At 42.6% G+C, this 17046-nt stretch overlaps 1 protein-coding gene across 1 annotated transcript in view; it reads left to right on the top strand.

Moving 5' to 3' along the window:
* The window catches only part of pitrm1 (pitrilysin metallopeptidase 1), a 69487-nt gene that overhangs the window by 33244 nt on the left and 19197 nt on the right, over positions 1 to 17046 (top strand). The window contains exons 14-19 of the mRNA XM_078537429.1: positions 1420 to 1558; positions 3181 to 3297; positions 5123 to 5255; positions 5368 to 5488; positions 9326 to 9402; positions 10866 to 11031. Coding sequence (XP_078393555.1) covers positions 1420 to 1558; positions 3181 to 3297; positions 5123 to 5255; positions 5368 to 5488; positions 9326 to 9402; positions 10866 to 11031 — 753 coding nt within the window. The remainder of the gene's footprint in view (positions 1 to 1419; positions 1559 to 3180; positions 3298 to 5122; positions 5256 to 5367; positions 5489 to 9325; positions 9403 to 10865; positions 11032 to 17046) is intronic.

Raw genomic sequence — 17046 nt, 5'->3', positions numbered from 1 at the left:
GCCCTAAAAAAGCCGGTCGATTGGGGCTTTAATTGCCTTAATTGGAACTTTGATTGTTGGCAGGCGTGCTCCCATCTCCCGCGTGCGCCCGCCGACCGTGATACGACGCGGCATCGCTGTAACGTTGGGACACCCACCCGAGGTTTGTTTGTGCGATTTCACGCTAGTTTGGGTCGGCTGCGTGATCGATCACGGAATTTAAAATCCCAGCCTATGTTTTAACAATTGTTTTGGTGTGTTAAGCAATTTTTGTTTCAGATTATTTATATGGATTTCCTTTGTGAGGGCGAGAACGTTGTTGTTGCATCCTCTACTCTGTATTCGGTTTATTCAATAAGTTAATATATTTTGAATCCATGTTGAAATTTGGAAATAAATCTGAAATATGCAGAAGCTATCCTTTTAAAGCATTATTAAGTGGCTGGATGTCATGGCTGTATGAATAATTATTATTGTGACCTGAAGCATAAATGCTTATTAAATTTATTTTTGCACAGTACTGTTGCCTAGACCTTTATGTGGAAGGAAGAGCTAAATGTTGCCTTTTAATGAATTGTCACATTAAACAGGATATCGATATTTTTATTCAAGGAAGTGGATGACACTAGCAAAGGCTGCATTTATTGCCTTGAAGAGGCAATGGTGGCCTCCTTTTGAGGTGATTGTTTTTACAACTTATGGTTGCTTAGCCACTTCACAGTCAAACATACGGCATGATGCTGGAGTCACATATAGACCAGTCAAGATAGGAGTAGCAAGTTCTCTTTGCTGAAGGTTGTTAGTAAACTAGTCGTTTTGTTTTATAACAAAGCTAGCAGCTTCAATGGTAACTTTTATTTGTGGCCAATCCACAAATGGCTAGATGTATTGAATTAATTTTCACAACTTAACCTAGTAGGATTTGAACTTGTGATCTCCAGGTTGCTGAATCCAGTGCCATAGATACTGCACTACCAAACGGTTTCTTGTGTGGTAAGATTTAAACCACATGCAAGCATTACCTTTATCTTCAAAGACTGCTGTCAAGTTGGCCAAGCTCAATCTACCATCTGATTTTGATATCTATACTGATTAATATTTCTGAAATTGCTTAGGAATTTCACCCTGATTCAGAATTTCCTGGTTCTTCCCCTACCTCCTATTTTAGAAGAGGGAATTTGACACCCTCGAGTTCCCTGGTACAGTTTTCCTCCCCCAAAAAGTGTTTGAAAAAAAAATTAGTGCTTAAGCCCCAACTTTTTTTTCCCCCTGGAATCCATTAGCATCCTTGGATGTAAGCCATCAGTTTGTATTATTTTTAAAGCAGGTCACCATCTCATTGTGAAACTGCATTTTGAAACAAAAGCCATCTCGAGACTTTTTTTTGACTTAATGCCAAAGTTATTGTAATCATAATTTGTGATTTTTATTGCATTACAGGACAACCCACACCAGCTGGCTTTGTCGATGAGTCCAGATGAAGGTTATTTGGAAAATCAAGCTAAAATTGAGAAAGGAAAGCTACAAGAGAAGATCAATTCTCTTTCAATGGAAGAAAAGAAAGAGATTTATAAAAAAGGTGCAATTTTTTTTTTTTTGGCTAGGATAATGTTGCCAAATCCTTACTTTGCTTTTAAAGATCATATTTTAATTTCATTGAATGAAACTTTACTTTTTGTTTTAATCACTTTCTTCCTTCTGGTCCTGCAAGTGTTTACTTGTAATGGAATAGTGTTCTATGGCACCAAGAACCCCATTGTATCTCATTCAAGTGTCCAGTCTTTGTGCTGCTCTAGCCTGTGTGTCAACCATGTTTCATCTTGAAGGGAGGGCACTGTAGTTGTGTTATCAGCTAATATACCCGCATATGCACTTTTCAGCAGGAGTCACTGATGATCAGCACTGGGAGCATACCAGCAGTCAAACATGGTATCTACCAGTCTGTAGGGTTAAGCAGTTTTACCAGTTGTCCCTATATCCACCAGGCTGTTAGGGGGAAGACTCTGAAAAAAAACTTTAAATAATTGTGTGCACAGCAGATTATTCATGACAAATTTAGAATGCATTCCGGATTTTAGGGTTGAATTCATTTTTTTGGATTGCTCTTAGGGCGTTGCCATGGGCTGCTACAGAAGCGCATCAGGTGCTCAAAGTGTTTTCTACTGCTAACCATAGCATTGTTTTAATCCATCAACAATTCCCAGTTAATGTACTGCTTTGAGGAAAATGATCAAAATCTGTGTTTAATTGTAGTGCTGCTGGAGATTGAAGTGACACATAGAAAATACAGAAACATAGTAAATTTATGGCGAAGAAGGAGGCTGCTTGACCCACCTTATCTGTGTCGGCCAAAAAGATCTATCCACCCTAGTACCACTTCCCAGCTCTTTTCAGCAGCTTTGTAGGTTATTTCAATTACATATCCAAGTATTTTTTAAATGTGATTGACGATTTCTGCCTCTACTACTTTTTCAGGCCGAGTTCCAGACTCCTCCACCCTACATGTTTAAGAAAAAAATCCTCTTCAATTTCCCTCTAATCCTTCCACCAATTATTGGCTTCTCTTCTAAGAAAAATAGGTCTTTCCTATTCACTCTATGCAGGCCCCTTGTAATCTTGAACATCTCGATTAACTCTCATCTCAGCCTCCCCTGTTCCAAAGAAAGCAACCCCAGCCTGTCCAATCTTTCCTGATAGCTGAAATTCTCCATCCCTTGCAAAACTCCTCTAAATCTCCTGTGTACACTCTCTGGTATAATCACATCCTTCCTGTAGTGCCATGACCCGAACTATATGCAATACTTTAGCTATGGCCTGATAAGTGTTTTATACAGTTGCAGTGCAACCTCAACTGTTATTTTCTAGGTTGGGACCTGCTATGTTACTTATATAGAAAATACTTCTTAAAAAGAAAACTTGTTTCCCATTAAGAACTACTGACAGATTGGCAAGTAATATATCGGCAGGGTTTTAAAAAATATATGTTCCACAGTGTAAGGAATAAAGGATGTAGCAGTAGTCTTAAAGACAGTGTTATTATAAAACCGCGCTTTAAATGTTCCAGCAGTATAGTTTGTGATTATTATTATAGTTAAATGCCACTTTGTTTTCCTATTTCGCAGAGCTGATGTTTGTAAATATATTACTGTTCATTCTCTATGTGCATGTTGGATTATTACACAAGTCATTCTATTTCCTCAGGGCTGGAACTAATTGCCGCACAGAGCACACCTCAGGATGCATCCAGCCTCCCAGCACTTAAGGTTTCTGATATTCAGCAGACATTTCCATTGACACCTGTAGAGATGGCATATGTAGGTACGTCTGTTAATAACCGGATGAGGATTATATGTAAGAATGCCTGCATTTTAAACCTGCAGTTTAGTGAAAACCTTTGATAATCTGCTAATTCAAAGCGTGTGTGGGCAGTCTTCCAAAAGGCATTCCTTGCATTCTGTATGTGAGCCTTTAATTCTTTATCAATCCTTGCGTAGTAAACATTCAGTGTAGATGAACCCCTTAACTACATCCAATTCCGTTTTGCCAGTGGTCACAGAATCACACAGTGCAGAAGAGGCCCTTCAGCCCATTGAGTCTGCACTGACACATGAGAATCACCTGACCTACCTACCTAACCCCATTTACCAGCACTTGGCCCATAGCCTTGAATGTTATGACGTGCCAACTGCTCATCCAGGTACTTTTTAAAGGGTGTGAGGCAACCCGCCTCCACCACCCTGCCAGGCAGTGCATTCCAGACCGTCACCACTGCCTGGGTAAAAACGTTTTTCCTCACATCCCCCCCTAAACCTCCTGCCCTCACCTTGAACTTATGTCCCCTTGTGACTGACCCTTCAACTAAGGGAAACAGCTGCTCCCTATCCACCCTGTCCATGCCCCTCATAATCTTGTACACCGCGATCAGGTTGCCCCTCAGTCTTCTCTGCTCCAATGAAAACAACCCAAGTCTATCCAACCTCTCTTCATAACTTAAATGTTTCATCCCAGACAACATCCTGGTGAATCTCCTCTGCATCCCCTCCAGTGCAATCACACCCTTCCTATAATGTGGTGACCAGAACTGCACACAGTCCTCCAGCTGTGGCCTCACCAAGGTTCTATACAACTCCAACATGACCTCCCTACTTTTGTAATCTGTGCATCGATTGATAAAGGCAAGTGTCCCATATGCCTTTTTCACCACCCCACTAACATGCCCCTCCGCCTTCAGGGGTCTATGGACACACACGCCAAGGTCCCCTTGTTCCTCAGAACTTCCTAGTGTCATGCTGTTCATTGAATGCTTCCTTGTCAAATTACTCCTTCCAAAGTGTACCACCTCACACTTTTCAGGGTTAAATTCCATCTGCCACTTATCTGCCCATTTGACAATCCCGTCTATATCTTCCTGTAGCCCAAGACACTCAACCTCACTGTTAACCACCCAGCCAACCTTTGTGTCATCCACAATGGTGATCAAGAGTCTAACATGTGACTTCCCAGGAGCTGGCTAATATGTTACTTCATTCTTAAAACCAGTAGTAAGAGAAAGCTACAGATTTAGCTATCATCTGAAGCTTCTCTTAAAATGTATCTAAGGCTGCAGTCATCAGCATGTACATGTTTTTGTATAATTTGTATGGAGAATAGTTGATCACAATCTTGTAATTTTAATCTATTCATTTAAAAATGTTGAATGAAAAAGAACACCAGAAATAAGGCTATGGCAAGGTTTAAAAGGTCACTTAAAAAGCCTTATAATAAAAATAAATGACTGTTTGATTATAAATAGAAAAATTAATAAGTTATTACTGAATGGATAGGATTCTTATCAATGACAAAGTGGATACAGAGGCAACAAGAGAAAGGGTTAGAGAGTTTGAGTGGTGGATAGACAACGTGAGAAAGTAGTTGACATTGGAAATCAGACATAGCAAGATAGTCCAGCAGTGGCAGAGATGCAGGAATAGAGAAGAGTTTAAATATTGGGAGGTGCACTTGTGTTTTTAAACTTGAAGTAAAATCTGAGAAGTCAAGTTGATTTCCTTAGTATGCTATTGTAGGAATATATTAAATGTATCTTTGAAACTTGCAGTCCTTTGGCCATAAATTAAATCTTCATTCTGCTGTATTTCCATTTTAGAAGGCAAGGTGCCTGTTCAGTATTGTAGTCAACCAACCAATGGAATTGTTTATTTTAAGGCTTTCACTAGCCTTAACACATTACCTGAGGAGCTGAAGCCATATGTGCCGCTGTTCTGCAATGTGGTCACAAGGTAGGTCAATGAAGCACAGCGGCGTGGTGACATAGTTGTATTTGTGAAATGTTGATGATGTGATTTGTTGCATGATTTTATAAATTTTTAAAAATCTATTTTTTAAATTTAGAATGGGCTGTGGGGACCTTGATTACAGACAGCAGAGTCACCAGATTGAGTTGAAGACTGGAGGAATGGCTGCTTCACCTCAGATTCTCCAAGATAATGATAATCTAGATATGTACGAACAGGTACAGCACTTAATGTATTTTAGTGAATAAATGATGGCCAAATGTAAAACTTGGAGCTAGCTAATATTTCAAGCTTGTGCTTGAAAGGAATAATTTCTCCTCGCCTTTAAAATAACCAGGCAAAGCTTCATATATACATCTGCAGTAACACCTCCCAAACCTGTAGGATTAATGAATGAGGGCTATCTAGTGAACAAAGTGTAAATCTTTTATAGAAGACCACGGCCGGGGTTTTCCGGCCCCGCCGTGGGCGAGGCGGTGCCCCAGCCAGGAGTCCATTGACTTGCGGCAGAACCAGAAGATCGTGGCGGCGGGCGGGTGCGGAAAATCCCACCACATGGCTCATGAAATTTGTGGCCAATTGCAAGAGGAAGATGATAAAGTGGGAAAATAATGATGAAAGGTATGGGCCAACATGTTCTCCCTGTCAGGGAGGAAGCGCGTAAGCAGGTGGGCGGGCCTCCAAACGGCGCCCCCAGTCGGGGGCCTGCCACCATTTTATGTGGGCAGGCCAATTAAGGCCCGCCCAGCATGACGTCCGCCAGAAAGCGCTGTACACTCCCTGGACGGGCGGGGGGTGGGGGGTGATATTCCCTCAGGTGGGAGTGCGCTCTTTTGCGCATGCGCACGAAAGAGCGCACAGATCTCCCTGAGGCAAAGTGCTGCCTCAGGGAACTCGGCTCCAATGTTAAAGTTGAATTTCAGGTAATAAAAACATTTCCCTGCCATGTCCTCTCATGACACTGTCAATGTGTTGGGACATGTCCATAACTTTTTTATTGAAACGTTTGTTAAAATTTTAAATGCGCTCATGAAACCTCATCCCGCCCGTGGATGAGGTTTCATGCTTTACCGAGACCCGCCTGAGTTCCCGGCCTGCCGGCCAACCTTAAGTTTGGATGGGCAGGCCCATCAATCAGGTTAATTCATTTTTTAATGGCCTTAATAAATCAGCTGTGCGCCCGCCGAACTGAAAATCTAAATGACGCAGGGTGATGTATCCCGCGTCATTTTACGTGGCCCACTCGCCAACCGGAAAAACCTGCCTATGGTGTTAGTCCCCGCATATCCATGTTCATAGATTTTTTTTTGAAAAATATACTTTATTCATAAAATATCTGGAAGAACATTACAAAACATTTTTAAATCGTATTTACAAAAAGTGCAATCAAATTCATCTTTTACGCATGGATCACAAGGTGCTTCAATACAATCAATGAATATTACAATCATTTCAATATGGTCATTACGACAGTCAGACAGTGCAATGGTATTGGAGTTATCAACATAGATCATGTTGCACTCTGAGGTGCTTCAATACAATTATAATACAGCTGTTATTCAACGCATACATTCATTGTGAGCCGTACAGCCTCCACTTCTTTTCATTGGGGAAGAAAATAATTCAGCAATCCTAAATCATCTAAGTATTTAAAAATGTTGAGAGGTATAAATAAAGTATACGTGATTTAACTTGCATAGCAAGCATAGCCACATGGCCTTAGAAGATGCAAGGACAAAATTAACTCATCTGGAGAACAGGAGGAGATGGGAGAAATGTTTGCTTTTCCCCATCTCTGATGTGGAATAGATTCCTATGAAAAGCAGATGGCAATGTCTTTTTTTTCAGGCCTGATAGCAGCAGCAGCAGCAGGGTAAATGCCTGGTGTGGAAAGAGTTTTAATATTATATAAATAAGTACAATCCAAGCTGATGAACCCAATAGGTCCAGTGAAATGACACCTGAAAAACAATTGGTTAGAGTTGAATGGAGTGCATATGGAACGAAGAGGTATTCTGGAAAAGCGGAACAAAATGGAATTTGGGGAAACAAACACTGGTTCAAATTGTCAGAAGTTTTCATAAGCTAAGTCAGATTTTTCTGCATTCATGGGGCTGAATTTTGCCGTTGGCGAGCAGGGGGCAGGGCCCGCTCGCCGAAGCGCAAAATGATGTGGGATGATGTCAGGGGGCACACCCGACGTCATCCCACCCCATTTAAATCTTCAGGAAGGCGGGGGCACGGCGAAATCAGCTGTGCGCCCGCCGACATGTCAATAGCCAATTGAGGCTATTGACAGGATCATTAAAACAATTAAAGGACCTGCCGTCCAACCTTAAGGTTGATAGGTAGGCCAGGAGCCCTGGCGGGCAATAGAAAAAACATGAAAGCTCATCCACTGGCGGGATGAGGATTCAGGTAGGGATTTTAAAAGTTTAATAAAGTTTTAGTGAAATTTATTAACATGTCCCATCTCGTGTGACATGTTAAGGATTCTTTTTCTATTTTTAATGTTTATACAGCTGTCAGCGATCTCCCTGAGGCAGCACTTAGCCTCAGGGAGATGTGCGCTCTTTCGTGCGCATGCACCAAAGAGCACACTCGCATCTGGGGGAACCCCCCCGCCCGCACTGGAAGTGCATAACGCTTTCCACCGGGCATCATGCTGGGAGGGCCTTAATTGGCCCGCCCACGTAAAATGGCGGCAGGGCCTGCTTCTCCGGTGGGGATCAGCTCCCCGCCCGACGGAGATTAGGTCAGGCCCGCCCAGTAGGCAGAAAATTCTGCCCATGGGATTTAATTATGAGTCCTTCAGAGTATATCGTACAGAACCTTGGGCCTGAATCTTCTGGTTGGCATGCGGGGGCGGGCCCCACTTGCCAAAGCATAAAATGATGCCCAGTGATGTTGGGCGTGCGTCCGATGTCACCGCATGTCATTCCAATCTTCAGTTCAGCGGGCTTGCGCTGGAATCGGCTGCGCGCCCGTTGAACTGTCAAAGGCCTATTAATGCAATTTAAATAGCAATTGAAATTATTAACAGGGCTACCCGTCCAACCTTAAAGTTGACGGGCAGGCGAAGAGCCCAGGTGGCCTTCGCATTTTTCATGAAATCTCATCCACAGGCGGGATGAGGTTTCATGAATGGTTTATAAATGTAATAAAAATTTTTATTAAAACTCATTGACATGTCCCAGCTCATGTGACATGTCTGAATAATTTTTTTTTCTTTATTTCAATTTTTCATAAGCAAACTAATCTCCCTGAGGCAGCTCTGTGCCACAGGGAGATATCTGTACTCTTTCGCGCGCATTCAGGCCCCGACTCTCCCTCCTCCCCCCGCCCGCACAGCTTCCGGGTGGGCGTCATGCTGAGCGAGCCTTAATTGGCCCGCCCAGGTAAAATGATGGTGCGCAGCCGATCGTGGGCGGCGATCAGCTGCGTGCCCGCCCGACGGGGAGAAAATTCTCCCCTTGGTGAATGAACTTAAGAAAGAAAGCCCTAATCATATTGATATTATATCTTTTTTCTGTCTAGCACATGTTCATTGCATCTCACCTCAATTGAGTAAAATATTTGGAAGTGCACCAAGACTTGTGAAAGTGGTGTATAATCAGTTGTCAATTGGGTTGGCTGAATTTTAATTGCAAACATTAAAACTGTTTGTAAAACCTTATTTGATTACTTGAGTTTTAGTGATACTGCAAATGATCAATGATTTTGAGCAATTTTCTTTGAACTCACACAAAACTATGTTTTTTAGATAGGCAGGAAAAAAAAGATTTTAATTTTTTCCACTTTCATAACCTCTTTAATAACATGTCCTGATGCATCCTTCAAGGGTTTGTTTGCCTCTGAGCATAACTAAAAAATGCCCTGCTGCTATTCTATTGTATTTTTCATTAATCTTTTTACAGCGTCATCTTGGCTTCCTTGCACTATTTTTAATATTTTATTGCTTTTTAATTTTATGCCTATTTTCTTACAGATAGAAAACATTTACTGTCATGTTCTTAAAATTTCTACTAACTTGTTTTTTTTTTTCATTACATTAGGGAGTGTTATTTACTTCTCTGTGTTTGGACAAAAACCTGCCTGACATGATGCAGCTCTGGATGGACATTTTTAACAGGTGAGGCCTGATCAACACTGTGGGCAGAATTTTATGTTTGGCGTGTGGGCACGCGCCCGACACGCCCGAGTGTTATATGACGCGCTGACATCGGACATGCATCCCGACGTCATTGTGCACTCGTGCGATATTTCATTCAGCAGGCACGTGCCTGAGCCAGCTGCGCGTCCGCCAATAATCGAAATGCCTATGGGGGCCATTAATGAGCTAATTAAAATCCAATTAATGCTGCCCGTCTAACCTTTACATTTTTTAGGAAATCCCATCCACAAGTGTGATTAGGTTTCTTAAAGCAAATAAACATTAACTGAAAACTTTATTTTTGAATTAAAAACATGATGTGACAGAGTCACATGAGGGAACTTTTTTTTAATTTTCACTGTCTTTAATAATTTTTTTAAAAAGCACTTCAATCTCCCTGAGGCAGCTCCGTGCCTTAATTGGCCCGCCTGCGTGAAATTGCGGAGTGGAGCCGATCGCAGGCGGCAGGCGGCTTCCCGACTGCTCCCGACGAGCGAAAAATTCTGGCCTGTGTTCCAAACGTGTGTGGGAGCAGCTTTTTTTACATTATGAATAATTATTGGCCTTGCTAGCCTAAGATCTGCCAGTAATAACATTTACTCTTCCTCTAGAATGACTAGTCTACTAAAAAGCAGCTCACACTAAATACCGATACATCTAATGAATGCTGTACTTGCTAGCATTGTTCAGCATAAATGTTGGAAATCTAAATAGTTCACATTTTTAAGACCCTTGATTCAGTATGGTTAACTGCTGTAGCAGTGTTGCCAGTGCTGGGACCCAGCTCTTCACTCGTCTCATATAAATGCAATTTGTTTTGTAACTAAGCATGTTTTCACCCTTTAACCATATTGTCAATTCTCTGGGGCGTGCACTTAGTATTTGGAGAATAGAGGTGGTCATTGTCTGTTACCAAAGCGGAAAAATTGTTAAATGAATTGATCTGCACCACAACTGTAAATATTCTGGCTGATGTGTTAAAGAAAGCATTGGCGGAGGCCTAAGAGTGGGTTGCACATCTTTTTCTTTTATGAAACTATGTTCAACGTGGATCTTTAAAATGAAAGAACGTGGTTTAAAATGGACGGAAATGGGAATATTGTATTAATGGCATTTTTTTTTTGTAGTTCTGACAGATACTGATAGTGGGCAAATTTACACAGTGAACAGACTGGATATCGAATTTATCCTTGTGCTAAAAGCACAAAAAGCTTGGGTGGAGAAGAATAACTGAAGCAGTTTTCAAAGAATTAGGATTATGCTTATGCTGTGCGAACAAACATCTTAAACACTCCTTTTAGATAATGTGCAATTATTAACTAACACTCATATTTGAAAGATTCCTATTAAAAACTGGATCTATAAATTCTAAACTCTAAACATTAAGCATTGAGCTTTTCTGTGTTTGACTTCTAAGTAAATAATACACCCCTATTTTGCAGTCCACGTTTTGATGATGAGGAACATTTAAGAGTATTAGTTATGATGGCAGCCCAGGAACTCTCCAATGGAATTCCAGACTCTGGGCACCAATATGCAGCAGTTCGAGCCGGCAAGACCCTAACACCAGCAGGAAGACTGCAAGAAATGCTTAATGGACTAAGCCAGGTAGAATGAAAACCATTCAAATGAGTGATTCTTCCTTTCTCCATCCCCTCTTCCCCACTCCCACCCTATGATAGGTTTTCTTTACACAAGCACAAAAAAGGTAAACATTTGGCCTGAATAGAGTAATTAATCCTTTTTGGTTTTGAGTGGCATATCGGAATTATCTGGAGTGCAAAGGGACTTGGGAGTCCTAATTCAGGATTCTCTTAAGATTAACTTGCAGGTTGAGTCGGCAGTTAGGAAGGCAAATGCAATGTTGGCATTTATTTCGAGAGGACTAGAATATAAAAGCAAGGATGTGCTGCTGAGGCTTTATAAGGCTCTGGTCAGACCACATTTAGAATATTGTGAGCAATTTTGGGCCCCGTATCTCAGGAAGGATGTGCTGGCCCTGGAGAGGGTCCAGAGGAGGTTCATGGAAATGATCCCAGGAATGAAAGGCTTAACATATGAGGAACGTTTGAGGACTCTGGGTTTATACTCGATGGAGTTTAGAAGGATGAGGGGGGATCTGATTGAAACTTACAGAATACTGAAAGGCCTGGATAGAGTGGACGTGGGGAAGATGTTTCCATTAGTAGGAGAGACTAGGACCCGAGGGCACAGCCTCAGAGTAAAGGGAAGACCTTTTAGAACAGAGATGAGAAGAAACTTCTTTAGCCAGAGAGTGGTGAATCTATGGAATTCATTGCCACAGAAGGCTGTGGAGGACAGGTCACTGAGTGTATTTAAGACCGAGATAGATAGGTTCTTGATTGGTAAGGGGATCAAAGGTTACGGGGAAAAGGGAGAATGGGGTTGAGAAACTTATCAGCCATGATTGAATGGCGGAGCATACTCGCTGGGCCGATTGGCCTAATTTCTGCTCCTATGTCTTATGGTCTTATTAACTGGCTTTCAGCATTAAGATATATACTTAATGATAGTGAAAAATTTGGTGTGAATTTAATTTAATAAGCAGAAACTGTGCTTCATTTATTTCAACTGATTGATAACCTGTAGGTTTGTTGCTCAGCCGAAACCTATGGTAGCTTTATGCTTCTGTTGGTAGCCTTCCATATGATGATGGTTTGCACCATGGTAGTCAACTCTGTGGTAAGCATTATCTGATGTGGCTCAGGAGCCCACATCTGACATGGCAGTCTCTGTCGCGTTTGTTGCAGAGGAAGACAGCGGGCTGAGAAGGTGCACAATTCGCTGGCCTCTGTTCTCTCTGGGCCCTCTTCTCAGCCAGCTGAGTTTTTTTTGTTCGCCTTTTCCAGTGCCTCCCAAACATTCAGCCTCCAGAGGTCATGGCTGTCAGCAACTTTCTCCAAGTTGTCAGCATCAATGTCTGCCATCTTCATATCTCGCTTGAAGGTGGCCTTGTAGTGGAGGTATGAATGCCCAGGAGGTTATGACCCAGTGGCAAACTCACTGCACAGTAGGTCTTTTGGTATACAACCATCATCCATCTGATGAATGTGGCTGAGGTAGCACAGACATCGTTAGCTTAGCAATAAGTGTGTGCTGATGTTATTAGTGTACTCCAGGACCTCGGTTGGTGACCTTGTCCTGCTAAGTGATGTCAAAGATAGGCCTGAGACAGTGAAGGTGGAAACTGTTCAGCCTTTTTTCCTGCCTAGCATATGTTGTCCAGATCTCACCACTGTCGAAAAGCTCACTGAAGACACAGGCTTAGTAGACTCGCAATTTGATGTTCTCAGTCAGATTGCTATTCCACACACTCTTGCTCAGCTTGGACATAGCAGCTGCAGCTTTTGCAATGTGTTCACATATTGCTGCTGATTGTGGAGCCTAGTGTGAAGCTAACAACAACCCCCAGTGTCACATTTATGCTACAACTATATGTGGATACAGTTTTTTGTTGCTTATAGTGGGGGTTGTGCTAATCTGTTATGTAGAGAGTCTTGGTTTTTAGGATGTAGACCCAGAAGACTGAATTTGAGAATAAAGAGACTGTGAGGTCTGCCATTTTTGTGGCCTCCTGATTAGAAAGATTGGTTAGCTGAGGCGATCTTATTAGCTCATCTGTTATTGTGCAGTTCTTGCCACCTTCTATAGCATCTGCTATATCTTCAGACTTGGGCAAACTTCATAAGCATTAGCACTCCCAATTCCAAACTCCACAAGCTAGAAACACCTCCATCTCCATCCAAGTTTCATCAAGTTTGCCACCATGCCAGCAGATGGCATGAAATATTATTGGAAAAATTTCTAAGGGGCAGGATAAATCTTAATTTAGAAAGACACCAATTAATCAAAACGAGTCAACAAGGAATTGCTAAGGAAAGGTCTTGTCTGACTAATTTGCGTGAATTTTTTTGAGGTGACAATGAGGGTTGATGAGAGTAGTGCATTTGATGTAGTCTATATAGATTTTAGCAAGGCTTTTGATAAGGCTCCACATGACAACGTATTGTGTCCAGTTCAGGGCATCATGCTTTAGGGAGGATGTGATGGCAGAAGAGAGGATGCAGAAAAGATTCTTGAGGATGGTTACAGGGATGAGGAGCTTCAGTTATGTGGATAGATTGGAGAAGCTGGGGCTGTTCTCCTTAGAGAAGAGAAGATTATGAGCAGCTTTAAAAGAGGTGTTCAAAATCATGAAGGATCTGGACAGAGTAGATAGGGAGAAACTGTTCCTATTGGCAGAAGGATCGAGAACCAGAGTACACCAATTTACTGTGATTGCAAAAGAAGCAATGGCAGTGTTTCCCATGCAGTAGTGGTTATTATCTGGAATATGCTGCCTCATAGTGTGGTGGACGCAAAAGAATTGCAGGGCTATGGGGAAAAGGCAGGACTTAGGAGTTGCTCTTACAGAGACCCAGCATGGACATGACGGGCCAATACACCTCCTTCAGTGCTGTAACTATTTTATGATTCTATGGATGGTCAGGCAGGCAGAACAGTGGTAAACAGAGTTCAATCCAGAGAAGTGTGTGGTAAAGCATTTGAAGAGGACAAACAATGCAAGGGAAAACAAAATAAGCAGGAGGATTCTAAGTGTAGAAGAGCAGAGGTGTTTTGAGTGTACATCCACAGATTCCTGATGGCAGGAGGACAGGTAAATAAGGTGGTAAAGAAGGTATATGGGATATTTTCTTTATTGGCCAAGACATAGCATTTAACCTTTATATAACACTGGTTTGGCCTCAACAGGATAACAGTGTCTAACTCCAGGCACTGCACTTTAAGAAAGATCTGAAGGCTTTAGAGAGGGTGCAGAAAAGACATATAAGAATGGTAACAAGGATAGGGACTTTAAGTTACGTGGATAGATTGGAAAAGCTGAGTTTGTTCTCCTTTGAGAGGAAATTCGATACAGATGTTCAAATCATGAAGGGCCTAGACAACGCCGATAGGGAGAAACTGTTCCCTTTGGTGGAGAGATCGAGAACGAGAGGGTAAAGATTTAAGTTATTTGGCAAAAGAACTAAAGCTGCCATGAGGAAAAGAATTTTACTCAGTGAATGGTTAAGATCAGGAATGCACAGGGTGGTGCATTCAGGGTGGTGGAAGCAGATTCAAACGTGATTTTCAAAAGGAAATTTTCAAGAGGAGGCTAAACACTGCGAGAGAAAAATTCAGCGCTCTGGGGAAAGAGGAACTAGCTAAATGGCTTTTGCAGAGAGCTGGCGCAGAGGCCAAAAGGCTACCTCCTATGCTGTAACCATTCTATGCTCCTGCTTTTACGTCTACACCATTGGTTAAAACCATGAGCAGCAAGGGAACCTGTAGACTACAACAAACAGCCTTCCAGTCACACAAACTCCCTTTGTTTCCTGCCACTAGCACTGGCCCTTGGACCCCATGAGCTTTCAATTTTCTGACCATTCTGCCTTGTTGGGCCTTGTCAATAAACTTGCTAAAATCCATGTAGACTGCATCAACCATGATACCCTCATTGACTCTCCTTGTGACCACCTCAAAAAAACTTCAGTCGAGTTAGTCAGACATGACCCTCCAGTAGCAAGTCCATGCTGACCCTCTTTGGTTAAGCTGTGCCTCATTAAATGACAATTCATGCTTTCTCTCAGAACTTGTTCCAATAATTAGTCCATTAGTAAAGTTAGGCTGACTGACTTGTACTTACTTAAGCTATAAGATAAAAGCAAAATACTGCGGATGCTGGAAATCTAAAACAAAAATAGCTGGAAAAACTCAGCAGGTTTGACAGCATCTGCGGTAAGGAACACAGTTAACGTTTCGAGTCTGTATGACACTTCATCAGAACTAAAGAATTATAGAAATGTGGTGAAATATAAGCTGGTAGAGGAGGGTGGGACAGGTAGAGCTGGATAGAGGGCCAGTGATCACCCCACCAGCCTCTGCATTCAAAGGATCACCCTCTGCCATTTCCGCCAACTCCAGCATGATGCCACCACCAAATACATCTTCCCTTCACCCCCCCCGGCGGCATTCCGCAGGGATCGTTCCCTCCCGGACACCCTGGTCCACTCCTCCATCACCCCCTACACCTCAATCCCCTCCCACAGCACCTTCCCATGCAACCACAGAAGGTGCAACACTTGCCCCTTTACTCCCTGCTCCCAATGCGGTTTCCTCTACATTGGAGAGACCAAACACAGACTGGGTGACTGCTTTATAAAACACTTTCGGTCTGTCCGTAAGCATGACCCAGACCTCCCTGTCACTTGCCATTTCAACACACCACCCTGCTCTCAAGCACACATGTCCATCCTTGGCCTGCTGCAATGTTCCAATGAAGCTCAACGCAAACTGGAGGAACAGCACCTAATCTTCCGACTAGGCACTCTACAGCCTTCTGGACTTAACAGAGTTCAACAACTTCAGATCATGAACTCTCTCCTCCATTCCCACCCCCTTTCCGATTCCCCTTTTTCCAATAATTTATATTTTGAAAATATATTTTTCTTTTCCCACCTGTTTTTAAATCTATCGTTTTATCTCCACCTTTTAGCCCATTTCGATCCCTTCCCCCCCATCCCACCCCCACTAGGGCCATCCCCACCCCCACCAGCTTATATTTCACCACATTTCTATAATTCTTTAGTTCTGATGAAGAGTCATACGGACTCGAAACGTTAACTGTGTTTCTCTCTGCAGATGCTGTCAGACCTGCTGAGTTTTTCCAGCTATTTTTCTTTTCGTTTCTTACTTAAGATATGCTTATTTTCCCTTTTTAAACAATGGTACAACATTAGCAGTCCTCCAGCACTGTAGCAGAGAGGATTGGAATATGACGGTCAGAGCTTTCACTGTTCTTCCCCTTGCTTTCCTTAACAGCCTGAGATACATTTCATCCAGGCCTGGTAATTTATCCTATTTTGAGGATGCTAAACACCTTAACACATTCTTCTCCATTACGGGCAGAATTTTTCACTTGGCGTGCGCCCAACCCGCTTGAGCATGAAATAGCACATGATGACGTCGGGTGAGCGTCCTGACATCATCACGCACTCGCATCATATTTCGGTCCCCATACGCCCGCCGATAATTAAGAGGCCTAATAAGGCTATTAACATAGTAATCAACAGTGATCAGTGATTTTTCATTGCCCATCCAATGTAACAGTTGGTGGGCGGGCGAATCGGCCAGGCGGCCTTTGCCTTTATGAGGAAACCTCATCCGAGGGCTGGGTGAGGTTTTTGATATTAATTGAAAAAAGATATAAAAATGTTTGGACATAATTTACATCAGCCATATGTTCAGGTGACTGATCCTGATACGTGGACATTTTTTTCGGCATTGTGAAAATCTTTATTTATGGCTTTTGAATTTTTCAGCTCCCTGAGGCAGCTCTCTACCTTCAGGGAGCTTTCTGTGAGCGCTCCCCTGTGCCCGCGCTGACTTCAGCAGCGCTGAACATTTCAGCGCGCCTTTCACGCTGGCTGGCCGGTAATTGGCCAGCCAGTGTGAAATCGTGGTTGGGGGGTGCAATCGCAGGTAGTGGTCCGTTTCCCGGCTGCTCCTGGGCTCGCTGACCGTGTCCGCATGCCGAACTCAAAATCCTGCCCTTTGTTTCTC

The sequence above is a fragment of the Cetorhinus maximus genome, chromosome 3 (assembly GCF_964194155.1).
Source record: "Cetorhinus maximus chromosome 3, sCetMax3.hap1.1, whole genome shotgun sequence".
Taxonomy (NCBI): Eukaryota; Metazoa; Chordata; class Chondrichthyes; order Lamniformes; family Cetorhinidae; genus Cetorhinus; species Cetorhinus maximus.
This window is presented reverse-complemented; position numbering and strand designations above follow the sequence as displayed.